The sequence below is a fragment of the Pelodiscus sinensis genome, chromosome 2 (assembly GCF_052426305.1).
Source record: "Pelodiscus sinensis isolate ZL-2025 chromosome 2, ASM5242630v1, whole genome shotgun sequence".
Classification (NCBI taxonomy): domain Eukaryota; kingdom Metazoa; phylum Chordata; order Testudines; family Trionychidae; genus Pelodiscus; species Pelodiscus sinensis.
Genome location: NC_143053.1, coordinates 80,761,150 through 80,788,230, shown reverse-complemented (window position 1 = coordinate 80,788,230; position 27,081 = coordinate 80,761,150). Strand labels below are relative to the sequence as shown.

At 39.9% G+C, this 27,081-nt stretch overlaps 2 protein-coding genes across 18 annotated transcripts in view; one reads left to right on the top strand and one right to left on the bottom strand.

Moving 5' to 3' along the window:
• The window catches only part of GREB1L (GREB1 like retinoic acid receptor coactivator), a 223,253-nt gene extending 222,313 nt beyond the window's left edge, over positions 1–940 (top strand). For all 10 annotated transcript variants that reach the window (XM_075920892.2, XM_089776291.1, XM_089776295.1 and 7 more), the window contains one exon: positions 397–940. In XM_075920892.2, coding sequence (XP_075777007.2) covers positions 397–560 — 164 coding nt within the window. In that variant the 3' untranslated portion in view covers positions 561–940. The remainder of the gene's footprint in view (positions 1–396) is intronic.
• A 4,844-nt stretch (positions 941–5,784) lies between these two features.
• ESCO1 (establishment of sister chromatid cohesion N-acetyltransferase 1) overlaps positions 5,785–27,081 on the bottom strand; it is a 43,527-nt gene continuing 22,230 nt past the window's right edge. For 6 of the 8 annotated variants that reach the window (XM_075920906.2, XM_075920905.2, XM_075920902.2 and 3 more), the window contains 4 exons: positions 14,386–14,475; positions 11,179–11,322; positions 9,781–9,968; positions 5,785–6,775 (listed from right to left, as the gene is read on the bottom strand). In XM_075920906.2, coding sequence (XP_075777021.2) covers positions 6,628–6,775; positions 9,781–9,968; positions 11,179–11,322; positions 14,386–14,475 — 570 coding nt within the window. In that variant the 3' untranslated portion in view covers positions 5,785–6,627. Of the gene's footprint in view, positions 6,776–9,780; positions 9,969–11,178; positions 11,323–14,385; positions 14,476–15,200; positions 18,443–21,390; positions 27,045–27,081 lie in introns of those variants that run through there. The other 2 variants (XM_075920908.2, XM_075920907.2) reach the window with 2 other exon arrangements.

Here is a 27,081-nt window from a genome sequence, read left to right as displayed (position 1 = left end):
TCTGGGGTGGCATCCCCTCCCACCCCACTCCAGACCCCTCATAGCTCCCCCTTCTGATAGTCCGGCATATCTGATAATCCGGCACCCCCTGGGTCCTAAAGGTGCCGGATTATCGGAAGTTTACTGTACTTTCTTCCCACTGTTTGACAGAAAACAGTACAGGTGTGTGTACTTTTGCAGAGATAGTTGCCATCTCTCAGGGCTCACTAGCCATATCTGAGACTGGTCATATTGGGTACGCTGTTCTTGTCAGCTATGTTAAAAACATTTGGAAGCTTATAAATGTTTGGTATAGGAAAGGCTGCCAAGTAGTGGAAAGTTTTTATTTTCTCTCTCTGAAAACAAGGCAAAAAATTGAAGTCTTACTTAAAGCTGTATCCTTGTTTTCAATTTAAGGTGCCACATTGTGTGTCATATGCCAAGACAGAAGCTCTCTACGTCAAACAATAGTCCGTTTGGAGCTGGAAGATGAATGGCAGTTTCGTCTCCGAGATGAGTTTCAAACTGCCAACAGCATTGATGACAAACCACTGTATTTCCTCACTGGACGCCACATATAAAGTTGCTAGAAGACCAAATAAGAAGGGAAGAGAACTTACAAGAATTTTTTTTTGGTTTGGCCGGGGGGGGGGGAGGGGGAGAATAGAAGAAAAAACCAAAGTACAATCACTGTGGAGCAAAGTGCAACCAATATTGATCTAGTCTACTCTAAAGGATTCACCAAAATTCTAAAGTAGGCTTCATCTTTAGGCATATGTTTATCACTTCAGTTACAATTACAGGAGCTTGGATTCAAGTTAATTCTACATTAGTCATAGTTAATGAAACTAACAACACAGCCTACCAGCTGTGATGTGGAAGGAGGACATATTTTGATTGATGAAGAGTTCTCTTGATTTTTTTTTTTTTTTGTACTATGCTAAGCTAGGGAAGAAACTGACTTCAGCATCCACTAGCCTGAATGTGTAACACCAGACTCACACCATTGAATAATATGCTGAGGAGACTCCTCCGTTTCTCTTCAGATCTGTACTTTGGTACAGTAATACTCAGGGGTTTGAAATAACAAAATAACTTTAGATATTTGTATTAAAAAGAGTAGTCTTGTTCTCTCTGTGCAGTGTTACTTTAAAACTTGTAATTGTGTATGTATTGAAACTGTATCTTTCGCAAAATTTCCACAGGAGTTAAAAGTTTACTACTAAAACCTGAACAAATCAGTAAATGCATTGCAGGCATCGAGCACACACGCAGGTTCTCCTAGTAACTTCATTTCACCCTTTTTAACAAAAATTCTGCTCTACAATTAGAGTAACTGGCTGGCCAGCATAATGAAGAGAAAAAAGATTTCATATGCACATTACTCTGAGATAGTTAAACACCAGGAAAATGACTTCAGATTATTATAGCATTAAATTTTGAAACATCACCATCTTGCTGGTACAATTTCTTGTACATCAAAAACAATGCAATTTTGCGCTGAGTAGCTTTCCCTCATTCACCTGCAAATGTGTGTAGAGCCCTGAGGTGAGACTTTTAATGTTGCTGCTTCTTTTGAGATCTTATGTACCCCATCCAGAAGTGAATCATAAATAGTAAGACAATGTTCGAGAGTAGCAGCAGATATGAACTGAATTTGGTATCTAAAGAGCAAAAATAGGGCAAAGCATAATGATTTGGAACTTTTCCGTAGCCCACTGAAAATCACTTCACAAGTGAGCTGGGATGAATCCAAAGAGAATCTGCCCATCATCAAAAGTCTGCTTGAATACAGTACCCACAAGTTGGTCCTTTCATATTGAATGTTAAACTTTTGTAAATACTGGCTATAGTGATCATACATTATTCTGGTTTAAAAACACATTACTGTGGTCTCTTAAAATAATTGCTCTTCTGTTGGTCTAGAATTAACCTTGTGCATTAGCACTTGGTTTCAGGGTTATAGGTATATTCACCTAGTGCAGTTAATATTTTTAGAAGTATTCACTGTTTTATAGTGGTTACTCAATTGAGATTTCCATATCTTATATAAAAATACCCTTTCCTCCACCCACTTTCCTCTTTCCAACTCCTTAATTAAAAAAAAAAGCAGCCTCCTCTGTAAGATGGTAAAAATCAATAATAACCACTGCTTTTATGTTTTTATAAAGTTAACGCCACACCCCTTTGTATGTGACCTGCAAATCAACTGAGAAGGAAGGGCCTGTCAAAACTGCATTCTGAACAAAGTGTTAATCAAGCAACTTTCTTATCTTGTGAAAAGATGAATGTTTACAGCGAATGAAAAACATAATATATTAGACTGAAGCTAAAAAGGAAAATAATGGTTTGCATATCTGTTAATTTTAATGTAGCTTAATAGTGAGGCTGCCAATGTAGCATATTTCAAATGAACAACCCTTTTTTCTTTAGATTTAAGTATTTGAATTGTCCTTCATACAGGACTAGCCTTATGTTTTAAAATATATCTTAATTTTAAATTTAGCAGACGTAGGGATCCAGAGATGTATTTTGAAGCTTTTAGTTACACCAGAATCCTTTTTAGTACATCTGTTTTGCTAGAAGGGCTTAAGGCTGATGGAATTTTGAGTTTTAGTTTGTGGTAAAAATTTTAGAAATATTACCTGTGTTCTGCAAGTCAGAGAATATAAAATGTTCAAAAGTAGTTTCCTTTGTTTGTGTACTTGATGTTTGCACTAAGTTCTTAAAATTCCAGGTGCTGAGACTATTTTGATGATTATTTAGCCCTGTGGTAAAGTGGTGCAAAATTGTCCTGATGGTTGAGAATTAAATCAGAAAGCTAGTGTATCTGCCTTCCATTATCAAAGCTATTGGTTTCTGTAACTTTTATTCTCCAGTGGAGAACACTTTCTTTGAAGACACTATCACTATAAATCTTTACTTAAAGAAACCAGAGTCGGTATGCTTGAAAACAACAGCTCATAGGCCTTTGAATACATGAGAAGGAGACAATACTTTGACAGCTAGAGTACAACTGTTCTGTTTTCGGTTTTAAACCTCATCGAGATCACTCTTATGAATGTATTAACTAGGCCAGCATTGTATTTTACCTGTTGAAATATAAAATCTGGACAAGATTGAGGTTAATACTGAATGTAAACTAAAATTTGAATGAAAATCCTATTCAGATACATCTTGCTGTAATTTATGCAATTGCTTTTTGTGACTTTTGGAAGGGGGTTAAAATGTTGCCTTCTTAGTGAAAAATTCTTAACCAAAACGTGGTGAATTTAGCTTCACTAGTCAGTCTACCTCACATTTTATTGTTTATTAATTGAAATTGTCTGCAGTTGTGGTTACAATATGTTTATGATGTGCTTTCATTAAATTTGATGAACATTAAATTGCCATTTAACACTATTTTCTTTATTCATTGCATAATAATGGGCATTTAATTTTGATTACAAGATATCAGTGTTAAACTACCTTTAAAATATCCCACATTTATTCACTAGCGAGCAATTGTGCAGTTAATTTTCAGTATCTGAGCAAAGCACTCGCTTCCAAAAATGCCACAATCTCACAATTGGAAGTGACTGTAGTGAATAGTGCTAAAACTGGTGGGATACATTGGCTTTCAGTCAGGTAAGTAATTTGTTGCACAGTATCTATTTTAGATGTTCAGGAAAGGTAACTTGAGTACAGAGGATTAGAAGTTAGCTTTGTGCTGGGATATGAGGTGTTTCAAAAGGCTCTGGCTATTCCTTCTGATGGGGATAACAGTTTAGTACCCAGACAGGAATTCTTTGCTTGGTACAGACAACTGCTAGGTACAGTTAAATTGATTTACTTTCAGTTGTTAAAAAAAAAAAAAGTCACTGCAGTTTTAATTGTAAACTAATTTATTCAGGAGTTTCAAGCTAGACCTCAGGTGGACATTGTTCTACGTAATATACTAGAAATTTGGTAATTTGTTGCTGTCATTACTGCCACCTAGAAGTGTTGCACGATGAATAGGTGGGACAAGTTGCTGAATTTATACTTGCTCTCAAGTTAGTTTTACACACTCTCATTCCTTCAGCAAGAAAGCCCTGTTAGGTTTAAGCTGTTCCAAGAATACACCACGGCTACGTCTACACTGGCATGATTTTCCGGAAATGCTTTTAACGGAAAAGTTTTCTGTTAAGCATTTTCAGAAAAGCGCATCTAGATTGGCCACAGACACTTTTCCGGAAAAGCGTCCGTGGCCAATCTAGACGCGCTTTTCCGCAAAAAAGCCCCAATTGTCATTTTCGTGATCGGGGCTTTTTTGCGGAAAACACTACTGTGCTGTCTACACTGGCCCTTTTCTGGAACAGTTTTCCGGAAAAAGACTTTTGCCCGAATGGCAGCAGCATAGTTTTTCCGGAAAAGCACTGATGATTTTACATTAGAGCATCAGTGCTTTTCCGGAAATTCAAGCAGCCAGTGTAGACAGCTGGCAAGTTTTTCCGGAAAAGCAGAACCTGTAACAGGTTCTCCATGTGCTGAGATGAGGATAATTTTCCATCTTCTTTCTAGCACTCTCAAGTTCTCACCACTGATTCCAGTCTGACAGGATAGGGAGCATACCTGAGTCCCAAAATAGGAGGGGAAAAAAGACCACAGCATTGATCTCTTGGGCTGACCCAAAAGGCAGACTAGCTTAGCCAGTACAATGTCAGCAGAAAGACTTCGCCATGATCTTGCAGATATTCATTCCTTTGTCAATGCATTTGCCATCACAAGAATGCAAAGCAGTCAAAATATTTCACACCAGAGAAGCAGATCACAAGTCTATTGGCACAAATGCTACAAGTCCTACTATACATGTTGCCACCCTTTCCTTTTATAGGAAATGATCCAAAAGATCTGGAGAAGTAGTAAAATAATTGATAGTGTTAACTCTGCACTGGCCAACAAGTTCTTGGCTCCCTTAAATGACAGAACTATAGCTGGAACTACTTTTGCAAATACTGGTGAGGTCCCCTCTGCTATCCAGGTTCCCCAGAGAAGTCAGACTGGCTAGATCAGTGGTCAACCTATCTTCCCTAAAATGGGATCTGTTACTTGTGTTCAAAGCCCTAAGCATTAATCCTTTAGAAAACTCTGTATCACTATTCTATGCTCCATTAAAACCCATTTTTCAAGTGCCCATAACATCTGCCCAATGAGTTTTGGAACAGTCAGACTTCTCTATGTAGGAACCTTACTCTGTTTTGATCAAGCTTACAGGACCCATGTGGAAGTCAGGTGTCCTCCTTGTTTTCTTCCATCAGAAGTACCAAAGACTCAGACTCCAAGGTCTCTTGCTATATAGATCAGACTATGGTTGAAAAGACATTTCTGTCCCAGAAGGAATCAAGATCCACATCACAAGATCTATGGGGTCTTTCTGGGTCAAAGTAGTATGCATTTCCACTAGAATGTCCGATATAGGTGTTAGCCAATTATGTTGCCCCTTTGCAGATTTCTATAGTGGATTTTGTCTTCCACAGAAAGTTGCTGTATGTGGCAATTCAGTAATAAGCTTGCCTTTTGTGTAATCCTGTTCCTTTTACTCCTATTTCTTCTCCTATCCCTTCCTGCTCTTCATGTGTAGCAAAATTGTAGCAAACTACAAAACAGAAAATTTCTCCTGATAATTTTTGGTTTTACAAATGTTAAAACTTAGTTTCCATTGACCCAAAACTGATTTTTTTTGGCCCATAAAACTATTCAGCAAGATTCTAATCAAGGATTTTGACCTGGGATGTTAATCCAACTGTTTGAACATTCACATGCAGCAAGAACAAACACCAAAGATGACGTCTTAACTCTGATAGCATCACTTGGGGGGGGAGGGGAGGGAAGCTATCAAAAACTTTATTTTTTAATCTACATTATGTACAGATGGAAAAAGGCCACAGCAGTTTTTCGCCTTATAAACCCTTTAAAGTGGAGGGCTTTATAGAGGAGGTACAAAGTGAAGTCCACTAATAAAGGCATATACCCAGTTCAGCATTTTTGAAGAATGGTGCAGCATACACCTGTTTTGTTTTTCAAATTCATCTTTCACAAACTAGTGCTAAATATTCCTTTTGCATAATGCATAACTTCTTTATTCATATCAATGAAAAATTAAAGTTAATTTAATCTGTTACCTTATATTAATGCATAGTAGAACCATCTAATCTGTCAAGTCTATTGCTTATAAATACTTAAATTCTAATTGAGCACAGTTTTAAATTTTGATAAATGATCTTTTAAATACCTTACTAAACATCTAGAACTGGTAAAATACTAAAGCTTGCAGTGCCAAGCAACACTGGTATATTACCACATTAAGAACTTCAGTATGTACTCAGTGAGATCATAGTTCTTGCATTAGTTTACAGTCCACTATGAACAATATCTGCTGCATGTAAAACATGACTATAGATAAAAATACATCATAAACTTCTGTAAAAGATAGCAAAATATCTTCTTTAAAAAACAAAGTTAGCCTATTACTGCACAATTTACATTTTTTTTAATAAAATAGTACAACCTTTTAGTTGTTACCAGTCCTGAGTATGTTGTAATAAAAAAATGGCTCCTGTTCAGGTCTGCACTCAAACAGTATTTGTTAGCAGAAGTCTCCCAGTACCTTTTGCTGAAGAAATTGCACTAAGTATGATACTGTCCATTGACAAAGTTATATACCAGGAACTGGCTAGTGCCACAGTACTGAGTTGCAAAGAGTTTTCCATCAGGAGTGGGGTCAGAGAAAGCAATTTCTTCTTTCCTTAAGTATGAGCCATAGATAAAATTACTCCTGTTTAAAAAAGAAAATTGGTTATTTTCCATTAAGTGATAATGTGAAAGTATATTTTTGTATTTTGACCATTACCTTTCTTCAATTATTTTTCAGGTCACCTGATCCTTATACTGGGTCTTTAGCCTCCATGGAACCCTGTCTGAAATGGGCTCTCTTTCTCTGAACTGTCACCCACAGCAACTTCCCTAATATATTTTAAAAGTGTATTTGGGGCACTTCAAACAGAATTCATACTTTATGGCGTATGCAATATATGCATGTGTACTACAGTATAATTCTGTATTTTATAGCGGAAATTAGGGATGTAAAGGACTAGTTGACTATGCTTATCATAGTTGACTATCCTGTCAGCTAGCCCCGCCCCGCCCCCCCCCCCCACAGTTGCTGCCTCTATCAGATAAAGACAGCAAGGGAGCAGAGGGAGTACTTAAAAGCAGCATCAGGTTCCTTGCAGCATTTCAAAGCAGCAGTGCCAGGTGGAACAAAAAGATAGTGTTTCATTTCTGAATAAAAACTGAGCCTGTGTCAAACATTACTAACTACAGAGTCCTAGCATTGTCTTCTGAACCAGAACAGCTATCAGAAAAACAACTAAATCTTTACATGTAAGTCAGCAAGTGCTTAAGTAGGTGTATGATAGGGATATCAGCGTCTAACTGTTTAGGTTAAGCCTAATGCCTACATGCAACCCTCCCTGCCTTGCTGCCTCTGTATTAGCAGAAGCAGCGCAGAGGGACAGGCAGGAGATGGTGCTTGGGGGAAGCTGGCTTAAAAGCACCAGCTCCCACAGAGCCACCTCCCCTCCAGTGCACTGCTGCGTCTGATAGAGAAGCAGCAGTAGCGTTATCTGGACAGGCTCTATCAATAATCATATTTCAACCAAATAGAATTGTGGCAGGGTGAAAACAGAGCGCACACACGCAAGCATGTGTACGTAAAAAAAAGTCTTGTGTAGGAATGTAAGCGACTAGTCGACTATCCAATAAGCACGAGCTAGTCCCTCGAGTAGTTGCCTCTTCCGCCCCCCCCCCCAATCTCTGCTACCTTAAAAGCCATCACCTTCTCCATGAGGGGCAGGAGAGGAAGAGGAGCAGCAGGGACTGGGTGCAAGCCAGGAATCAGCAGATTCCCGGCTTATGCCCAGTCTCAGACAATGCGCCTCTGCTTTTTAAATGTATTAAGAGCCTGCCAGCTCTAACCCCACTGCAACTCTCCCACTTATCAACTAATCGATGGAAATTCCATCAACTAGTCGATTAGTTGATTTAACTAAATTTAACATCCCTAGCTTTATGAATACCCAATATATACTGGTATCAAGAGAATTTTATTCTGAAGAAAGGCTAGCAGTCACTTTCTCACTACTGCACTTAAGACCGTATTTCTAGCTAGAAATCTGGGGAAGCTCCCCAGATCTTACAGATTTTCATCTTACTCTTATGGAACACATGTCTGCTAAGGAGGAGTCTGCTGAAGCTAGAAAGACGAGTGAAACAACTAACCAATGCCTACTGAAGATACCTCCATTATTCTGGATCAGGATCTTGTCAGCTGACAGAAGGGCTCTTTCCAGCAGGACAATGGTCTTTAATGAAGGAGCATTTTGATGTAATGAGCTGTTACGTAAAGTGAGGAAAATTCCTACTTGGACTTGGGTGAAAATAATTTACAGATTTTTTGCTGCTTTTGTTTCTGGCATCTTCTTCATTTTGATTATCACAGGTCACCCAACAGGGAGTATGGTCTCAAGCAATTCTAAACTATTTTTAGTCTTTCCATGACTCAGAAATAATTGTTGTTTTTAAAAGGTTGTCTCAGAGACCTCTGCACCTTTTTTTTTTTTTTTTTTTTTTTTTTTTTTAAAGTTAAGTGGGGTGGGGATAATAAATTCAGAAACTGGGCCAAAAAAGAAGACCCCCTATGTTCAACAGAGTGCATCCCTAAAAACTAGTGTTTATGAAAATAAACCTTTCTTCCAATTGAAGGGAAGATTGCAACCATCAATGGGGACCCTGCTACAGAAAGCTGCAGGAACCCCATACAAGAAAAAGCTTATTCCTGGAAATGCTGGAGTAGTCACAGCAAAGAAGCATTATATTCCACAGTGATAATGTCAGGTTGATGTAAAAATGGCTGTACAGCTTAGCTCTCCACTCACCCTGGACCCAGTTAGGGACTTCTGCTTTCTCCCTGTCAGTGTGTTCTATCTGGGAGCAGGAAAGGTAAAGCCCCTTTTCAGTGAAGGTCTGGACAAAGAATTTCTGATTCTTTACTTTTTAGATCTGTCCGATGTTTACATCAGACAGAAGAGCCTATTGCAAAGGGCTTTGAACTCAAAGGATCTCTGAAAACAGAATTAAAGACTAATTATCAAATGTAGTTATTCACTTGAAGGTAGATTTCCAGCTTTAGAAAAAACTAATACAAAGGTTGATCTACAAAGACTGCAGGGCCTACTGTGGAGAGGAAACACCATGGAAACAAAAATCTACTGTAAGGCTCAATGGACTTGAATGATGCAAAACCCATCAGATTCAGACTAAAGAACACCACTTAAAGAGAGGTGTAGGCAGGTAAGAAGAATGCAGTAAGTAGCCATGTATTTTTGTGCCTATTCCTACTCCCCAATATCCAGAAGATGTAACTAATATATTAGGTGACATAATGCAGAATTTAGGGTTTAACAGCCATTTTTACAAGTCATTCAGGCACTCTTGAAGAGTCTGTCCTTGATCCATTTTGACTAGTCCATTTTGGACAACATCCTGACAGCTAGTTTGATTCTTTACAATTATAGTCAAACTACGTTTTTTTAGCCCTACGACATTAATGCAATCATTAAAAGTTCATGTAAAACTGAGCACAACTTTCAGTTTTAGGTTTATATCTACAAATTCACCGAAAAGATCTTAAACAAAGCCAAAGATTATATTAGACAAAAAGCCTCAATGCTAAGTCAAAGACTGCACCCCAAATTACTACCATTTTAAAAAAAAAATTACCTAAGACACTCTATCATCCGAGAAGCTATTTTCTTCCGACGCATCATACTGAACACCCAGATTCGACTAATTCCACAGATAGCTGGCTCAGGAGATGTTGAGCAGCACCAGGCTTTTTGTCGTTCAAATATGATTTTCTCATTTTCTGAGCTAGCTTCTGGAATCTTCTCTTCTATAACTCTATAGCCCTGCAGATAATGTGAGATTTTAACAGCATGATTCATAACTCCATAATATGTTAGCAATGCTTGTACAAGCTAATCCAATCTCCTGTAAACAAACATGTCAGTTACATACATCTTATTTAATAAATGGACATTGCATGTTAATGTACAAATATGTTCTCTCATTACAGTCTCAATGCACTGTCAAACAGTGAAACTCATTGCCAGAGGATACTGTGAAAGCTGAAAATATAACTGGGTTCAAAAAAATTAGATAATTTCATGGAGGATTAGCCAAGGTGCCCAAGGACACAGCCTCTTCCTAAAGTCTCTCTAAGCTTACAACTGCCAGAAGCTGGGACTGGGTGACAGATCATTTTATAATAGTCCTGTTATATTAATTTCCTCTGATGTATCCGGCACCAACCACTGATAGAAGACAAGACACTGTCAGAAGAATCCTGACCACTGCTCTGAGGCAGTTTGGCCATTGTTACAGTCTCAACTTTTTAAGTTTCACTTCTGTCCCTTTAAATTTCAAAACAGTAGAAAATTCAAAAGTATTAGGGAAGATTTCATATATGGTGTTCTTTGGTTTACCTCTCCTGTTGAATGTGATAGTGAACAACATGCAGTTTAATTGCTACTTACTATTAAAAATTAACTAGTCAGCTTCCAGTAGTTTCAAAAGATGTTAAATATTGTCCATTATAAATGTCTTTAAAGCCAAGAAACAGAATTCCTAAAATTAACTTTATTTTTTAGAATTTTTAATTTGCTTTTTTTGTTCCTTGTCCACCATCCTAGAGTACTTTTGGGGAGGATTAGGGTGTCTATTGCCACAAGTCTGTAAGATCAAACCTTAAGTACATGGAGACATGAACAACTACATTTTATAAATGCCCATGATGGAAAAGTCTTACTTGTCTGACAAAGAATACCTTAGCGAGATCTTTTTAATAACAGAATTGTGAGTATCTTCTGTCCCCAGAAGAGTTCCTTTGTATATGACAGCATGGTATAGGATAGAGATTTGCAAGTGCTGGAATTTCCAGTAGATTGTAGAATCCATGAGTTTAGCTATCTTAAATAAAACCCTGAACACCTTAAAATGGGATAGTCTTAGACATTAATGGTGAGAACTGAATTCTGTTGTTCTAGAAATACCTAAAAAACATAGTCAGTTATTCAACACAATTCCTAAAGCTTGCACTTCTGGAATTTGATCACTTACCGACTGGATATGTTCTGCAATTAAACAACCAGCCACCTTTTTGTCATTAGAAATAAAGAGAAGTGTCTTTGTTCTAGAATAGCACTTGAGTGGAGCCTGTTGGAACCCCAGATCATTGTCTACCATCTCTCTAATCTCTTCAACCTATCAAAAAGAAATAAATTAAAATTAACATACAGCAGAAGAACTATATATAGATATACCACCCAAAAAGAGCTGCTACATGTTTATGGAAAGGTAGTGGTTCCAGATGTATTAAACAGATGGGAAGTATTTTTCCAGAAGTTTGAAGGATTACTCTAGATATAATATATGGATTTAAAGAATACTTAATGGCAAATATTTTCTTTTGGTCAACTTCCAGTAGTTTCAAATGATGTTAAATGTTGTCCATTATCATGAATGTCTTTAAGGCCAGGAAACAGAATTCCTAGAATCAAGTGCAAACTTTGCTAAATCGAAATAGTGAATTAGACTAGTGTCCAAATCAAGCGCCATTACTACTCTCAAGTCTTAATTTTAGATAAAAAATGTTTTTTAAGAGCCATAAAAATAAGACAGCTCTCCCTCTAAGTCTGAATATGAAGAGCAGGAATGGATTAGCAGACAAAATGTGAACACAAAACCAGCAATTTTGAGTTTGCTGCATATTTTAGATAAGAATATTAGAGCAAAAATTCAAATATTAATTTTACATATGCTGTTTTATTTATCCATAAACACACACACATTTTAACTTTCAAAAGGTGATGCTATCATTTTCATCTCCTCATCCAAGCTAAGTAGAAGTTGCAGTTTTATAAACCAAACCGGAACTACTGCTACATCAACTGATTTACAGTATTAAGCATACGAATATTTGAAATCACCACTAATAAGTGATACAAAATTTCAGACTTTTTGCAGCCTTAAGATTTCTTTGCATAGAAGTATGCTGTGTCTTAAAAAAATTCGCTAGCAAATTAAATTAGGAGTTTGAAACAACTCTCTCTCTCTGTTAGAATTAGGGATATAAAATCCCTTTTAAATAGTTAACCAGTTAACTGATTAAAAGGAGGGGGGAGGCTGCTCTGACCGGGCTGAAGCGCCCCTACCCACGAGCCACAATGGGCTAATCATTCACATCCCTAGTTAGAATGTGTATACTGTACACAGAAAAGAAAAACCCACAGCTGACTCAGGCACGGAGGGCTTGTGCTGCGGGCCTATTTCATTGCTGTATAGATTTTTTGGCTTGGGCTAGAGCCCAAGCTCTGGGACCCTTCCCCCAGGGGCACTAATGGGGAGACAGACAGGTAAAGGAACAACTGTCTTGGGGACTAACAATTTAAAAGAGCCCAGGATTCTGGGCCTTTTAAATTACTGCCAGAACCTCGTGCAATGCTGAGAGCTGACATGGGGAAGGCATGGACCGGGTGACTCTGAAGGTTACATGCCCCAACCTCACCCCATCTGCCTGAGGCCCCATCCCTTCTAGGAACCCCAGGCCCAAACCCTCTGCACACATTACCCAGGGCCCAGTGACAGGTGTCACCAGGCCTGGTTCTCACCCTGCAGTGTCCCAAGGACTCAGGCTAGAGCCTAAAGTCCAGACATATACACAGTAATGAACAGCCCCACAGCTTGAGCCATGTAAGCCCAAGTCAGTTGGAGCAGGGCAGGCGCAGGTTGTTGGTTTTTTTGCTGTATAGGAACACCACTAGAGGCTCAACAGCATCTGATACATAAGCCAGATGGAAAAGTCTTATCTTAATCTTCTATTAAAACTGAGATTTTAATCCAAAAGAAGTGGGGTAATTCAGTGTAAGGTGCAATATTTCATGTGATCAAAAGGTAAGCAGTGGGAGCAGTATATATGTATATTTACTATTAAATGGGACGTGCTAATTTAGAAAATTTTGTCTCAGTTTCTCATTAGGATAATAGTTTTGTTACACAAGACTGGAGAGCTAAGGTTATCACGGAATTCTTTAGTTTCCTGACGTGTGCATTTCAAATCCCCACCTTACACTTATTTCTTTCAGGACAATCAGTTGTCAACCCAATTCATTAAAAATAACGAGAGGAGAAGCTGCAAAAACAAAAGTTGCAGAAAAAGGTTTCACAAAACATGCTATCTGGAGCACAAAACACATGTTATCCCTAAAGGTCTCCCATTGATACACTGAGTGGAGTAAAACCATCAAGTTCATGAACTTCGAACTGCAACAAGTTATCAATTTTTTGTGTTGACGTATTCGCTGAAGTCCTTGGATAGGAGATAACAGAAGTAGTAATCACAAGTCTTACATTTAATATTGCAGAGCAGTAGTGCTCTGCCAAAATGCAAGTATAAGCTGTAATGATTTCTTGCTTGTAATATTTTCCATAAGTTTAAATGTGAATTAAAGTAGTTATACAAACTTCTAGTCATTACCCAAATCATGATGCTTCTCTACTCATTATGATAACTGGTACAATAGCAAGTCTGTGGGTATTAGAAAGTTTGTTGAAAATGAAAAGGAAAAAAAGCAATAGCTTTTGATACTAAAAGATATATGTTAGTATGTTACAATTCATTTCAGCCTTTAGCTGAATTTAGATTGCAGCATCTGAACTACAATTAAATCCATGTCAGTATTCATTCCTATATGTATTTCAGCAGATTTTAAACCTTCTGTTAAAAAGGTTAGATTTCTATTTAAAAGTAGTATTTCAGTTTAACAGACTTAAAACTTCAATAACATTTTACAAAAGCATGGTTTTTTTGGTATTTCACAACCAATTACTATTCTCAAAGGCCGAGTTTGTCAGTTGTTCCATATTCAAAACTCTAGTTGAAGTAAAAAAATTCTAATAATATACATCAGTTGCGGAGAAAGCCCTTATGATAATTTATAATTTCTCAGAAGAAAAACAAAATAAATGCAATTTCTCACAACTCTCCCCTTCAATTGTTTATTAATCAATTACATATTACCCCTATTGTCATAACCCAGGGTTTCATTAAGGATAAGGTGAATACATAGGGCTGAATTATCAGGTTCAGATGGGTAATGAGTGTAAGTTGTAATTCTAAGCCTGCACTGAAGTGTTCTCATATTTTTGGCCTCAAAACTTCATAATAAACTTTTTCACAATAAATTAACTTTAACACAATCATTGTCCTTACAAAAAGTTACGTAGGATAGAGTATACTTTAGAAGAAATTAAATCATTTCCACATACCTTTTTAAGTGCATACTTTGGATCATCAGGAAGAACCATTATTATCTTGCCATCAGGATATTCAGCCAAAATTCTCTCTTTCTTCCACCCCTAAGTAAATAAACAATCAATCAATCATCTATTTGATACACAAGATAATCCTTTTACAATCACAAAATTGACGTATATATCAATTTATCTAGATGCATAGTCAGCTTATACAAACACTATGCAATAACTAATTAGTGATAGATAGCTGGTAAACAACCTGATCAGCCATCCTTATTTATCCACATAGCAGGCATAATGCGATCTCATTCAACATTTTATATATCAACCATAACCAGCCACAATTCATGAAATTTAATTTAAAGTTTCCAAAAGGATGATTTATTTTATTTTTTCAAAATTGTAGTAGTTCAAACTAAATTTCAACTGGGATTAACAAACTCTCTAATTAACTGATTTCCCAACCTACAAGAAATCTATTTTCCAGAGTCCAGAAATGGAAAATCAAGTTTTTATTTTAAAAATTATTTAACACAGTTACCTCCGCAAATACACACTCTGGCATGCGAAAGACCTCCAGGAGGTTTTAAATGAACTGACTGGCATGCAGTTGCCCAAAATTTAAGGAACAGGGTTTTTTATTATTGATCATAACTATCAAAGCCACAAGAAGGAGACTATAAAAAGTATTATAACTACCTTCTAAGAATCTAATGGGGAAGGAGACTACGTTGTGTGTATCTGAAGTTAAACATACTCAAAAAAATAGAGGTAATTAATTCTTCTTCAGATCCACACTCATGGTGATTAATGACCAGTACCTGCATGGAAAAAAACAAACAAAAAAGCCACTTAAATCTAGTAAGATGGGACGGATCCAGAAATTGATTTGCTTTGGTGGGCTTCTGAAAATATTGAATACAAAAGAAATGAAGAACACTTAAACTAGCTGACCTGTAAGTCTAACACAAAGCACCATTATGTAAAAAGCCTTTGATGCACTAACAGAGATGGAACGATTTTCTCAGACATATAACATCTAGCATAAATAAAATTTTAGCTGACTAAAAAGCAAATAACTGGATTTGTCACTATCAGTGCCATATGTACTATACAAAACAGAGCAACTTTCAGCAGGGTTATTTCTACTTTTTTAAATTATCTTGATATTTTCAACCATTCTTTCCCAAACAAAATACTATTGCTGGGCACTAGTATTACAAAGATGTCACACAAGCTTAGTTTCAATTCTGTTCCCTTCCCCTCTCAATGATAGTATTGAACACTAACAGAGAGGGAAAGTAATAAAACAACAGCACTCCTGAGAAGCTGATTTCCAGCTAGAGCGAACGTAAAGTCTCTTAAACAATAATGAATAAGATTAAGCCACCATCTGTTTTTGGACTCTTGCTTGAGTCTGACAACTTTTATCACCTATTCCTGTTGGTATCCCAAAAAAAGATGCAGCCTTATATTTTATTTTTGGTACAAATCAAAGAGCAATAGGTTAGCTATTTTTCATAAAAATGAAAGATAAAAATTTCAAAAGTTGTTTTTTCAGAACAGCTCTAATTCTAGTGAGTTCTGTGTCTAGTTATGAGATGAGAGGGAATGTACGTTTTATGTTGCCTCATTCTGCTACCACTGGTCTGCTTTCAAAATAAGTAATATTTTAGCAGCAGAAATCTAATCTACAGTGAAAAATTCAATACACTCAGTCATTAAATTATGAAGGACAAATGAAGCTGCCTTTAAATATTTTCAGGATTTTTTAAAAATTCTATTATTCTCTTTCATTTTTTTTATGTTTTTAAAGGAACTGAATACATTTTAGAACAAAATAGTGATTCTGTTTTCAGCACTGCCATTATTATTTTCCAAATTCCAGGGCTAAGAATTTAGCCACAAAAGGGTACAATTTAGGCTGAAAATTTATGTTTTAAAAAGTGTTGCCAGGCACCTTGTGAATATTTAATGAAAGATTCAGAATAATTTGATTTTACAGGAAAGCACAGAAAGATTAAAAAAAAGTAACCCCATTTTGATTTTTTCAGTTTATCTACAGACATTTCCAAAAGTGTAAGGTGGAGGTTTAAACAAATATCTTGTCAACACTGTTATTGTTGTTCATGCATTATAAGGACTAAGCCACATCTTCTCATTACACAGTACTGATAGAAACACACCAAAAGTTACCAAAGTACTGGTATTATGCTCAGATTAAAGCTTCCAATTAGTAAATATAGCATCAATAACAATTGATTATACCCAATGCAATTTTAATGACAGTATCTTGTATGCATTTTGAGGGTGTATTTCCCTTTAAAGAAAACACACACCATATACCCACATTAAAATATAAATTAAGTAAAAATATGGCTTCAAAGATCAAATTGCAAGGCATTTGCATCACTAGGAGCTAAAGGAGAGTCCTTGAACTAAATAGCAGAACACACACAAAGCCACATTAAAATTAAAGCAGCTACTTTGCCCTTTTTGTAGAAGAGCACAAGGTAACATCTACGGATTTAAACACATTTTGTAAGATTCTATTGTCCGGCACAATAAATTGGTTTTTCTTCTTGCATTTCTATTTCTATTACTTTTAAGGCATCCATTCTGTCAAGCCCACATTTTACTTATTTTTGTTGTAATACAAGATGTTTGGAATGAACAAAGACATCTAAATTAAATATTAATGCCTGTAATACGTAGACAGATCTTTCTGTACACCTATCACAATCTTTCTATGCACCTTATGTTCTGCAGAGTCAGGGAAAAGGGTATATTCATCATAGCATATTGTACCACATGTAAACACTAGCGATTCTTAAAAACTGCACCATTACAAACATTTCAGCTATAAATTTGTAAAGGGGCAAATATAAACCCATTTGCTCTGCCCAAACCAGCACTTCCAACATCTGCAACACAAGTGCCTGATGGGTATCTATCCTGTAGTTTTTAATCACAGGTCCTCAAATAAGGGATCTTGAGAGACAGTAGCAATCCACAGGTAAGAAGTGGCATACTACAGATGATTTTTTTTATTTTGAAGCTTATCAATTTGTCAGTGATAGATTTTAAACTCAAAATGGAATCATTATTGCGTGAAAATTCTTTTTTCTGAAATAAGACTGAAAATGGTCTCCATTGCATTTTAATTAAACTGAAGACTTGTATGCAGAATTATAGACCTGAATATTTAAAATAAGAAATTATGAAGTAGTACAGGAAATACTGCATGTTGCAGAGCAATTGCTGAAGCAATTGCAGCATTATGGCACTGTACAGGGAAAGCTGCAATGGGTGTGGCTTTAGCACTGGTAAGGTGCAAAGTGATGATACAAGATACAATTATGAGTTTTGCTCCAAGTCAGTGAAATTTCAATATAAAATAGCAACTCTTGTGCAAGTATATAAATGGAGTTACCATCACATCAAGAGTCTGCCATGCCAAAATTCTCTAATATAGGCTTGCCTTTAGAGCACATAAGCTTCTTCATAGTAGAATGTATTAACTTGGAATTTCCCAAATTTCAATGTTCACATAAATGCAAAATGTGATACAATTCCAGAAATTGTTTGATGAGCCATGTCATCCTGACTTGTGTACAAAAATAGGTTCCCAAGAAGCTTTACCCTGGAGAATAGATGATGTACTCAGATTCTTCTTGGAAATAATTTAGTTATGGATGAAAGAAGACAGTTAATACTGTTCAATTCTGGTAAGGAAATCCACAAGTGGTTTTTCCTGTTAAAAGCATGATCAAGAAGAATGTCTTTCTGAAATTAAATTCAAACTGTGAACTTTTGTACGTTGCATCCTTGACAATTAAGATCAACAATTAAGGAACCGTGTCTATTGCTTAGAATGCAGAACCGAAACAGGGTGAACCTGGATTCCTATTTCCAGCTCTGTCACCAACTGTGTTGACGTTGGACAAGTCAAAACTTGTCTTTGCTTTCATCCTCCTCACCTGTAAAATGAGGTATTACCTCTTAAGGGGTGTTGAGATTTTGATTGTAGAATGCTTCTGATTCTTGGATGAAAGGTGGTAAGTACACACTATTACCAGGTTAAAATAAAATTAAGACATTTTTAGAACAGCAAAAGAAAGGGGATGTCAAATAGCATGAGCTAACTTTTTTCACATGTCAGCAAGGATTATTCTGTGTTGAGTATGTATCCTCAAGGATTCAGTAGTTAAGAAATGAAGCACAAGTCTTCAGTTTACCTCCATCTTGTGAAGATGGATGTTTAAGTTTTATCTTCAATAGAAATACCCCATTAATTCCCAAATTCAAAAGGAGATATTAAATGCTTTACGCCAATAGCCATTACAAACAGCTAACTTTTCATTGGGTTCTGGAGACCCTAAGAATTAGGAGTATGGGTTATGAAATACATTCCCAGAAGTAAGCAGTGATTTATGCTTATTATTCAGATAGTATGTGATTCAAGACACACACTTTTCCTGAACACAGCCATGCCTGAGCCAAAGTCCTACCACAACTAAAGATGGACTTCCTGGAAATAATATAGTTAATTATTATATTAACTATTAAATCATAGATAACTGAACTCAAGTTGTCTCTGAAACTTTAATTCTGATCTCAACTTCTAGTTCTTAACTTTGCTACCTTAATAATGTTAACACAGAATTGTTATAACTTCCTAGTTTTTAAAAAATGAGTCAGAAAAAAACAACTTCTATCCTGTGACATCATATCAACATCTCCACTGATTATCAGCAGAGCTGGAACTTTTAAATTCATCAGACAGACCCGTGCAATTTAAGCTAATGGAGTAACTGAAACTAGTAGTAGGTTGACATCCTCTAGGTCAGTGTTTCTCAAAGTGGCCGCACCAGCGTGGCTCTCCTTGGCTACAAACAGAAGCCAATGGGAGCTGCAAGGTTCTGTGGCTGCAGCGCTGGTAAATAAACAAACCGGTGCAGCCAATTAGCAGCTTTCCCAGGGTGGTTTCGCAGACCACTTTGAGAAACACTGCTCTAGGTCAGTGGTCGCCAACCTTTTTACACTGAAGATCGCTTTTTGAATATAAGGGCAACTCAAGATCTCCCCCACTCCTTCCCCAAGGCGCCACTACTCCACACCCCTCCCTCACTTGCTCTTCGCCACCCTCATTCACTCATCTGGCTGAGGTGCTGGAGGAGGGCAATGGGAGCAGGTTCTGAGAGGGAATTTGGGTGCAGGAAGAGGCTCCAGGCTGGGGCAGTTTTGGGGTGCAGGAGGCAAGGAGTGCAAGCTCTGGAGAGTTTGCCCCACTCTGGCGCCCCCTCCTGCACCCAAGCTCGCTCTCAGAACCCATATCCCTCACTCCCTCCTGTAGCCAAACACTTTGGAAGCAAGTTTGGGTGTAGAGGGGGCTCCAGCCTAGGTCAAGAGTGTTGGGTGCAGGACATGGGGAGAACTGTGGGTTCTGGGAGTGAGTTTGGATGTTGGTTCAAAGGGTAGAGGTGCTGTCTGCAGCCAGGAAGCACTTACTATAGATGGCTCCTGGTCAGAACTGCAGCAGGCCTCAAGCAAGTCACTTTTGCCTGCCCTCGTGCTGCTTCTGGAAACGCTGGCTAGCTGAATTCTAGCACCTTCTGTGTGTGACCCCTGAAGGGGGAAGGGAAAAGAGAGTTTCCATGTGCTAGACTGCTGCCAGAAGCCTGAAAGTGCCGCCCCCATTGGCCCATTCCCAGCCAACAGAAGTGGTTGGACAGGGCTAGAGTCAGAGGCAGCAGCACAGAGCTGTCTCCCCTTACCTCTCCCAGGGGCTATAGAGACTAGGGATGTTAAAATGCATTTAATTATGTAATCGTGTAACTGCTGAAAATGTCAGCAGTTACATGCTGGGGAGGGAGGGCAGGTGGGAGCCGGTGCACGCAGGACCCAGCTTAAAGTTGGCTCCACATGCACACCAGCTCCCTCCCTCCCTACCCCACCCCACGTGGCTGCCTCTGTATCAGAAATAGCAGTGAGAAGGGGAAGGTGGCTTCACAGGGGCTGGTACACATGGGGAGCTGGCTTTAAAGCCAGATCCCGCCCTGCCCCCTCGTGTTGCTGCCTGTGGTATGGAGACAGCAGTGCAGGGAAGGGGACAGGCAGCTCCACAGGAGCCAGTCTGCATGGGGAGCTGGCTTAAAAGCCAGCTCCTGCCTGCCCCCTTGCACTGCTGCCTCTGTTTCAGGGGCAGCAGTGAGAGGACCCTACGTGTAACCATGCACGTTAACCAATGAGCCTAGCCTCATTGGTTAACCGTGTAAATGGTTACATTTTCACATCCCTAGTATAAACTGCTTGCACTCGGTCAGCTGGCTTCTTCAGGAGCAGTGTGGAGGTCGGGCAGGCAGATACAGCATAACTTAGGCTTGTGATCGATCGGCAGAGTCTCCATGATCTACCAGTCAATTGCAATCAATAGACTGGTGACCTCTGCTCTATGTAGACACACACAACAGGATGGGACACTTTACCAGTGGGTTTCACAAATACGTTCTGACAGCAGAAGAATGGAAAGTCTCTAGAATCTCAAATTCCATTCTATACTCTGTGCTTTAATGGGAACAGACTCCTCTTTGCCATGTTATTTACCCATTCCCTATTAAAATCTTGTCTTCCCCCAGCTCTGGCTCCTTGTTTCAGTTCTATTCTCTTCGCCTCAATAATTTTAGTCTTCATTCCTCAGGCTTGTGATTTTAGTGTCCAGCTTGACCTGGGATCACCCCTCTAAGCTCCATGTCTAGAACCAAACCTCCCTCCGGCACTCTAAGGGTACGTCTAGACTACATGCCTCTGTCGCCAGAGGCATGTAGATTAGGCTACCAGACATCGGAAAATGAAGCGGCGATTTAAATAAATAAATAAATTTACATGGCTGCCGCGCTGAGCCGACAAACAGCTGATCAGCTGTTTGTCGGCTCAGCGCGGCAGCCATGTAAATTTAAATGAAGCTGCGATTATTTAAATCGCCGCTTCATTTTCCGATGTCTGGTAGCCTAATCTACATGCCTCTGGCGACAGAGGCATGTAGTCTAGACGTACCCTAAGTCTGTTCCTCATTTGCAGCTTCACAGCCACTTTGCCTCTCCCCCATCCTGTCTTCCAGTCACCCCCACATACTTCCTGCCCTCATTTCCCATTCCTAATGGTTCTCAGTCCCCATCATCGGACCCCCACACTTGGTTCCTTGCCCCAGTCTTTGTCCTCCAGACAGTTCTCATTCTCCCAGCCACATCCTGGCTTCCTGTCAGCTTTGTATCTCCTTCCTCCTCACTTTCTTTGGTCCCTAACTCCCAGCCTGGGACGATGTTGCTGAGGCGCCTCCGGGTTCGGCCCCAGGCCACGTGGTCGAGGCGCCGTTTGGGAGCCTCAGCCCCAGTGCTGCCTCTTCTCCAACTTATTTTTCTCCAGTGGCTGCGGGGAGAAAAGAGGCAGGGCTGAGTGCCTTCCCCCAGGCACATGCCCGTTAGGGGGCGGGGCCTAGAACGGTCTCATGGGCTGGATCAAAGCCTAGGCGAGCCGGATCCAGCCCACTGAGAGGCCTTTGCCTACACCTGGGTTAACCAGTGGGCAGGAGCATCCCCCTCCCCCTTGTAGGCAGGGGGCTTCTCTAGCCCTGCAGAGGCAACTGTGGGTAGGAGGTACTCCAGGCTGGTCAGAGCAGCTACTGCCCGGCCTGGCCTGGCTGGAGCAGCCCCCAGCCGCCCTCTTCACTTCAATCAGTTAACCGGTTAAACAGTTAACTGATTAACTGGGATTTTACCATGGTCATCATCATCATATGACTGTACTCCCAACACCAAGACCACATGAAAATCTAGAAAAGGTGAAATAGAATGGCCTGTAATATTCAAGCGTAAATTATAATGATCAGAATTAAGTGTGTATTCATTCAGTTCTAGATTAAATTTCTCATTGTTTAGCCAACTATAGAGTTGATTATGCATTTTTAAATTAAATACAATTATTTCTCTTGTTTTCAACTCTTTTATATTAAAGTATTACATAAAAACCATCATCCCAGTTATCACAGTATCTGTTATTCTACATTCACCTTTAGAAGTTACTTGAGAAGCCACAGCTGGAGTCTCATTTCAGAGATAAGATGTTGCTCTCAATCACTTGGAGGTAAAGGCAAAAACAGCATGCTTGGGTCCCACTTACGACAAACTGTTTTTGCAGCCATTATTCTAAACACTTTGCCGCAGCATTTTTCAAAATTCTAGAATTTTTTAATGCCAAAAAATCCTCTGCAGTGAAAAAGTTCAAAAGTTAAAAGGGAAGGTTCCTCACCCGGTACAGTAACTGGAGTTCTTCAAGGTGGTTGTCCTCATGGATGCTTCACCTTTATGTGCGCAAGCGCAGCTGCGTCTCTGATCAGAGATTTGGGACAGCAGCACCTGTGGTCATCTGCATGTGCAGGGTACTGGTGCACAAGATCTCAAGCGGCTACTCCGCATGCACAGCTGACCGCCTCCCGAGTTCCTTCTCTGACCTGGATTAATATAAGTCCAAAGCAGAGGGGAGGAAGGGTGGGTGGTGGAGCACCCACGGGGCAACCATTTTGAAGAACTCCAGTTACTGCACCTAGCGAGTAACCTTCCTTTCTTCTTTGAGGAGCATCCCCATGGGTGCTTTCACCTTTCGGTGATTACGAAGCAGTAGTTGTGTTAGAAAGTAAGAGCTTCAGAAGGTGTGACTCTGTGGCCGAGAGTACCGTTCGGCCGAACTTCGTTGCTGAATCTGCGAATGTCTGGGTGACATAATGCTGCATGAATGTTTGAATCAATGCCTATGCGGCAGCCTTGCAGATGCATTCGGTTGGGACACCTCATAGGGACACAGTAATAGCTGTCATGGCTCTTATGGAGTGAGCTCTCATGTTGGGTAGGGGCTCCTTTTGTGCTAAAGAATATGCTAAATGCATGCAGCTAGATACTCATTTAGATAATCTTTGTAGATGAGACAAAGAGTCATGGAGGAGTCCTGCGGAATGCTTTTGTGTGCTGTAAGCAGAAGACAAGTGCCCTTCGGGACATCCGAGGTATGGAGCGCTGCTTCCTTGTAGTCCTTATGTGGGAAGACAACGTGTAAGTATATTGGTTCATTGCAGTGAAGTGAGGTAAGTACTTTTGGGAGGAATTTGGGATGTGTGCTTAAGACCACTTTGTCTTTATGGAATATTGGGGAGATAGGGAGAGTGGTCCCTCCATGAGGGCTCCCAGCTCCTCTATTCATCTTGCGGAGGTAAATGCGACGAGGAAGGCAACCTTCATTGACAGATGTAATAAGGTTTTCCCATGAGGTTGATAAGGTTCAGATCCCATGCTGGTGTTGGATCTTTAAGTGGTAGAAACATGTTATGTAGACCTAGCAGGAATTGTTTGACAGCTGGGTGAGTAAAAACAGAGTACCTTTGAAGTGGAAGATGGAGTGCGGACATGTAGGCAAGATGTACTCTTATAGAGCTCAGGGAGAGGCCTGTGTTGTGCAGGTCTAGTAGATATTGTAGTATCTGTGATAACTCCATATGCGGTGGCTCATAGTTGTGGGACGAGCACCAGGCTGTGAAACGCTTCCATTTCTGTGTTATATGTTTTTCTCGTAGGTCTTCTGGAATGTGAGAGGATAAGCTGTACTGGTTCCCAGAAGGTCTTCTCCATGGTGTTCAGCCAGCTAGTATCTACAATCAGAGATGCAATGTGTGAACGTCAGGATGGTGTATCTCACCATTGTAGTGTGAGCAGAGATTGGACAGGTGGAAAGTGATGCGGTGGTTGGATGCTCATCTGCAAGAGGTATGGACACCATGTTTGTCGGGGCCAGTTGGGGGCTATGAGGATTACTCTGGCCCTGTCCTGTTTGATCTTGAGGATCACCCTCACTGTATTAGTGGGAACAGGGGAAAAGAATAGGATAAAAGTGCCTTCCACTGTATGCTAAAGGCATCCCCTAGGGAGTAAGGACCTATGCCCGCTCTGGAGCAATAGCACAGATAAGCACTCTCGTATGTGACAAATAGGTCCACTGTTGGAAATCCTCACTTCTTGAAGTGGAAAGTTAGCACTGATAGGTTTATTTCCCATTCGTGATTTTGTGGGAATTCTCTGCTTGGATTGTCCGCTAGTATGTTGACCTTGCCAGGGAGGTAATTTGTAACCAGGTGTATATTCCGGGGATACACCATTCCCATAAGTGGACCACCTCTCGGCACAGTTGGTATGACTGGGCTCCTCCCTGTCGGTTGATATACATTGTAGTGACACTGTCCGTAAGAATTTGAACAGGTCTGTTCTGAATCATGATAGAAAGTGTGTATAGGCATTTCATACTGACCTGAATTTGAGTAGGCTGATATGTTTAGTCTCACCCAGGGTCCATTGAGCCTGTACCACTCAACGGTCCAGGTGTGCACCCCAGCCCCATAGTAAAGCACTGATGGTGAGGTTCGCTGGAAGGGGACCCCTACATATACACGGTTGTGCAGAGTCCACCACGTGAGTGAAGTCTTCATCTTGGCTGGCATGGTAAGTTGGTTGTTTATATGCGTGGCTGCTATACTGTGCATAGCCATGCCTGGAGAGGCCTCATGTGTAGGCAGGCATGTGGAATCATGTCCTTTATATTGAAAGGAAAAAAATGTCTGTGCAACATGTGTATCAATATATGAAAACAGGCATCCTGGAGGTCGAGGGTAGATAACCATGCTCTTTTCCAAAACAGGAATAATCGTGGCAAGGGTTACCACTGATAACCACTTGAACCACTGGTAACGTACAAAGCAATTGAGCCTTCAGAGGTCTAATACCGGCTTCCACCCTACTGATTTCTTGGGTGTGAGGAAGTAATGGGAGTAAAAACCCTTGCCTCTGTGTTCCTTTGATACCTCTTCTATGGCACCTAGCCCGAGTAGGTGTTCAGCCTCTTGTACGAGCACATGTTCATGAGAGAGACCCTCAACTCAGACTTCAAAATGCTCGTCAGGATGTTGGTCGTTGTTGAGATGTTGCCGGTCTGCACCTATTTTGTAACCATCAACACTGTCGTCATAGTGTCATGGTTTTTGGTTAAAGGATGTGGATCTGTACCTCTGTGTGAATGACCTGCCCTGTTTTCTCTTTGTGACAAGTACGTGGATGCCAAGAGTCTTTAATGTGGCCCATGAGTCCTTTAGGGTGTGTAAGGAGGTGTTTGCTGAATCCACAAAGAACTTGGCACCTTTGAACGGCAAGTCCTTGACTGTTGCTTGGACTTCTCTTGGGAATCCTGAGAGCTGAAGCCATGATGCTTGCCTCATCACCTCTTTGGAAGCTAAGGATCTGGATGCCGTGTCTGCAAAATCCAGCGCAGCCTGCAAGGCCATCCTAGAAATTAGTGCCCCTTCGTTAACATCTGACTTAAACCAATCCCTTCTGTTATCTGGGAAAGATTCAATAAAAGAAGCTAATTGATCAAAAATGCAATGTGTGTATTTTGCTAACAGTGCCGAATAATTGTCTATTCTGAGCTAGAGACTTGCAAACAAGTATGCTTTCCTCCCCATTGTGTCCAGCCTCTTCTAGTACCTGTTGCAGGAGATGGTTCAGGTAGTTTGTTGTTTCTCTCTTTGATTTACCACCTCTACCATGAGAGAATTTGGGGCTGGGTGGAAGAACAGGACGTCTGCCCCTTTAGGGCAACATAGTATTTTTTATCTGACCGCTTGCAGGTCAGCAATACTGTTGCTGGCATCTGCCAGATGTTTTTATCAGGGTACAAGAGCCTCATTCATGGGGATAGCTAATTTTGCATGTAGAGATGTGTGTAATATGTTTGTCAGCTTCATGTTGTGTTTTGGCATAGCCACCAGTGAAGTCTCCAGTGTGTCCACAACTCTCTTAAAAAGTTCTTGGAATGATCTAAAATCATCCCTGGAAGTCGGTGATGGGGGCATGATTGTATTGTTAGGGGATGCTGATAAGATGTGAGAGTGTGTTCGTCACATGTGATGTCCACGTCCTCCTCTTCCGCATCTGAACTCTATCTGGAGACTGTATTGTTGGTGCATTTGATTTTGGTGCTGGAGATGCCAATTGTATGCTGCCCATGGGTCCCAGTATGGCCAAATGGATGGAATAGGTGGTGGTTGCCATTGCTGATTAGGTTTGGAAGAGGAGTGCCTCAGTAAATGTGTCTGAGTGGGCACATCATCATCATCATCATCATCTGCAGTGAGGGCACTGTTCCACGGGATTCTCCTCACCCAAACAGACATGCTGTTCATATCCATCAGAAATAGAAATGGACAGCCTGCAGCTTGTGTACCTTTTAAAACCAGGTGAGCCAGGCATGTCCCAGGGAGAGCAAGGTTTCAGCAGGTGTTAGTATCACCAAGGATTCAATTCTCTAATTACTTCTATTCCACTATTCTTTGTGAAGAGAATTTTTAACTATGGCTATGGAGATAAGCTGAACTAATGACTATTAACAATTAAAAAATTCTGTGGTAATAGTTGTTTAACTAGCTACACTATGTAACTTCTCAGTGAGGAGGCAGTCAGCTGTGCATGCGGTGTAGCTGCTTCACATTTCATGAGCGAGCTCCCTGCATGTGCAACCGACCATGGCATTGCTGTCACAAGTCTCCGATCAGAGATGCAGCATCCATGGGGACACTCCTTGAAGAAGAAATACAAAGTTATTCTATACTGTTCG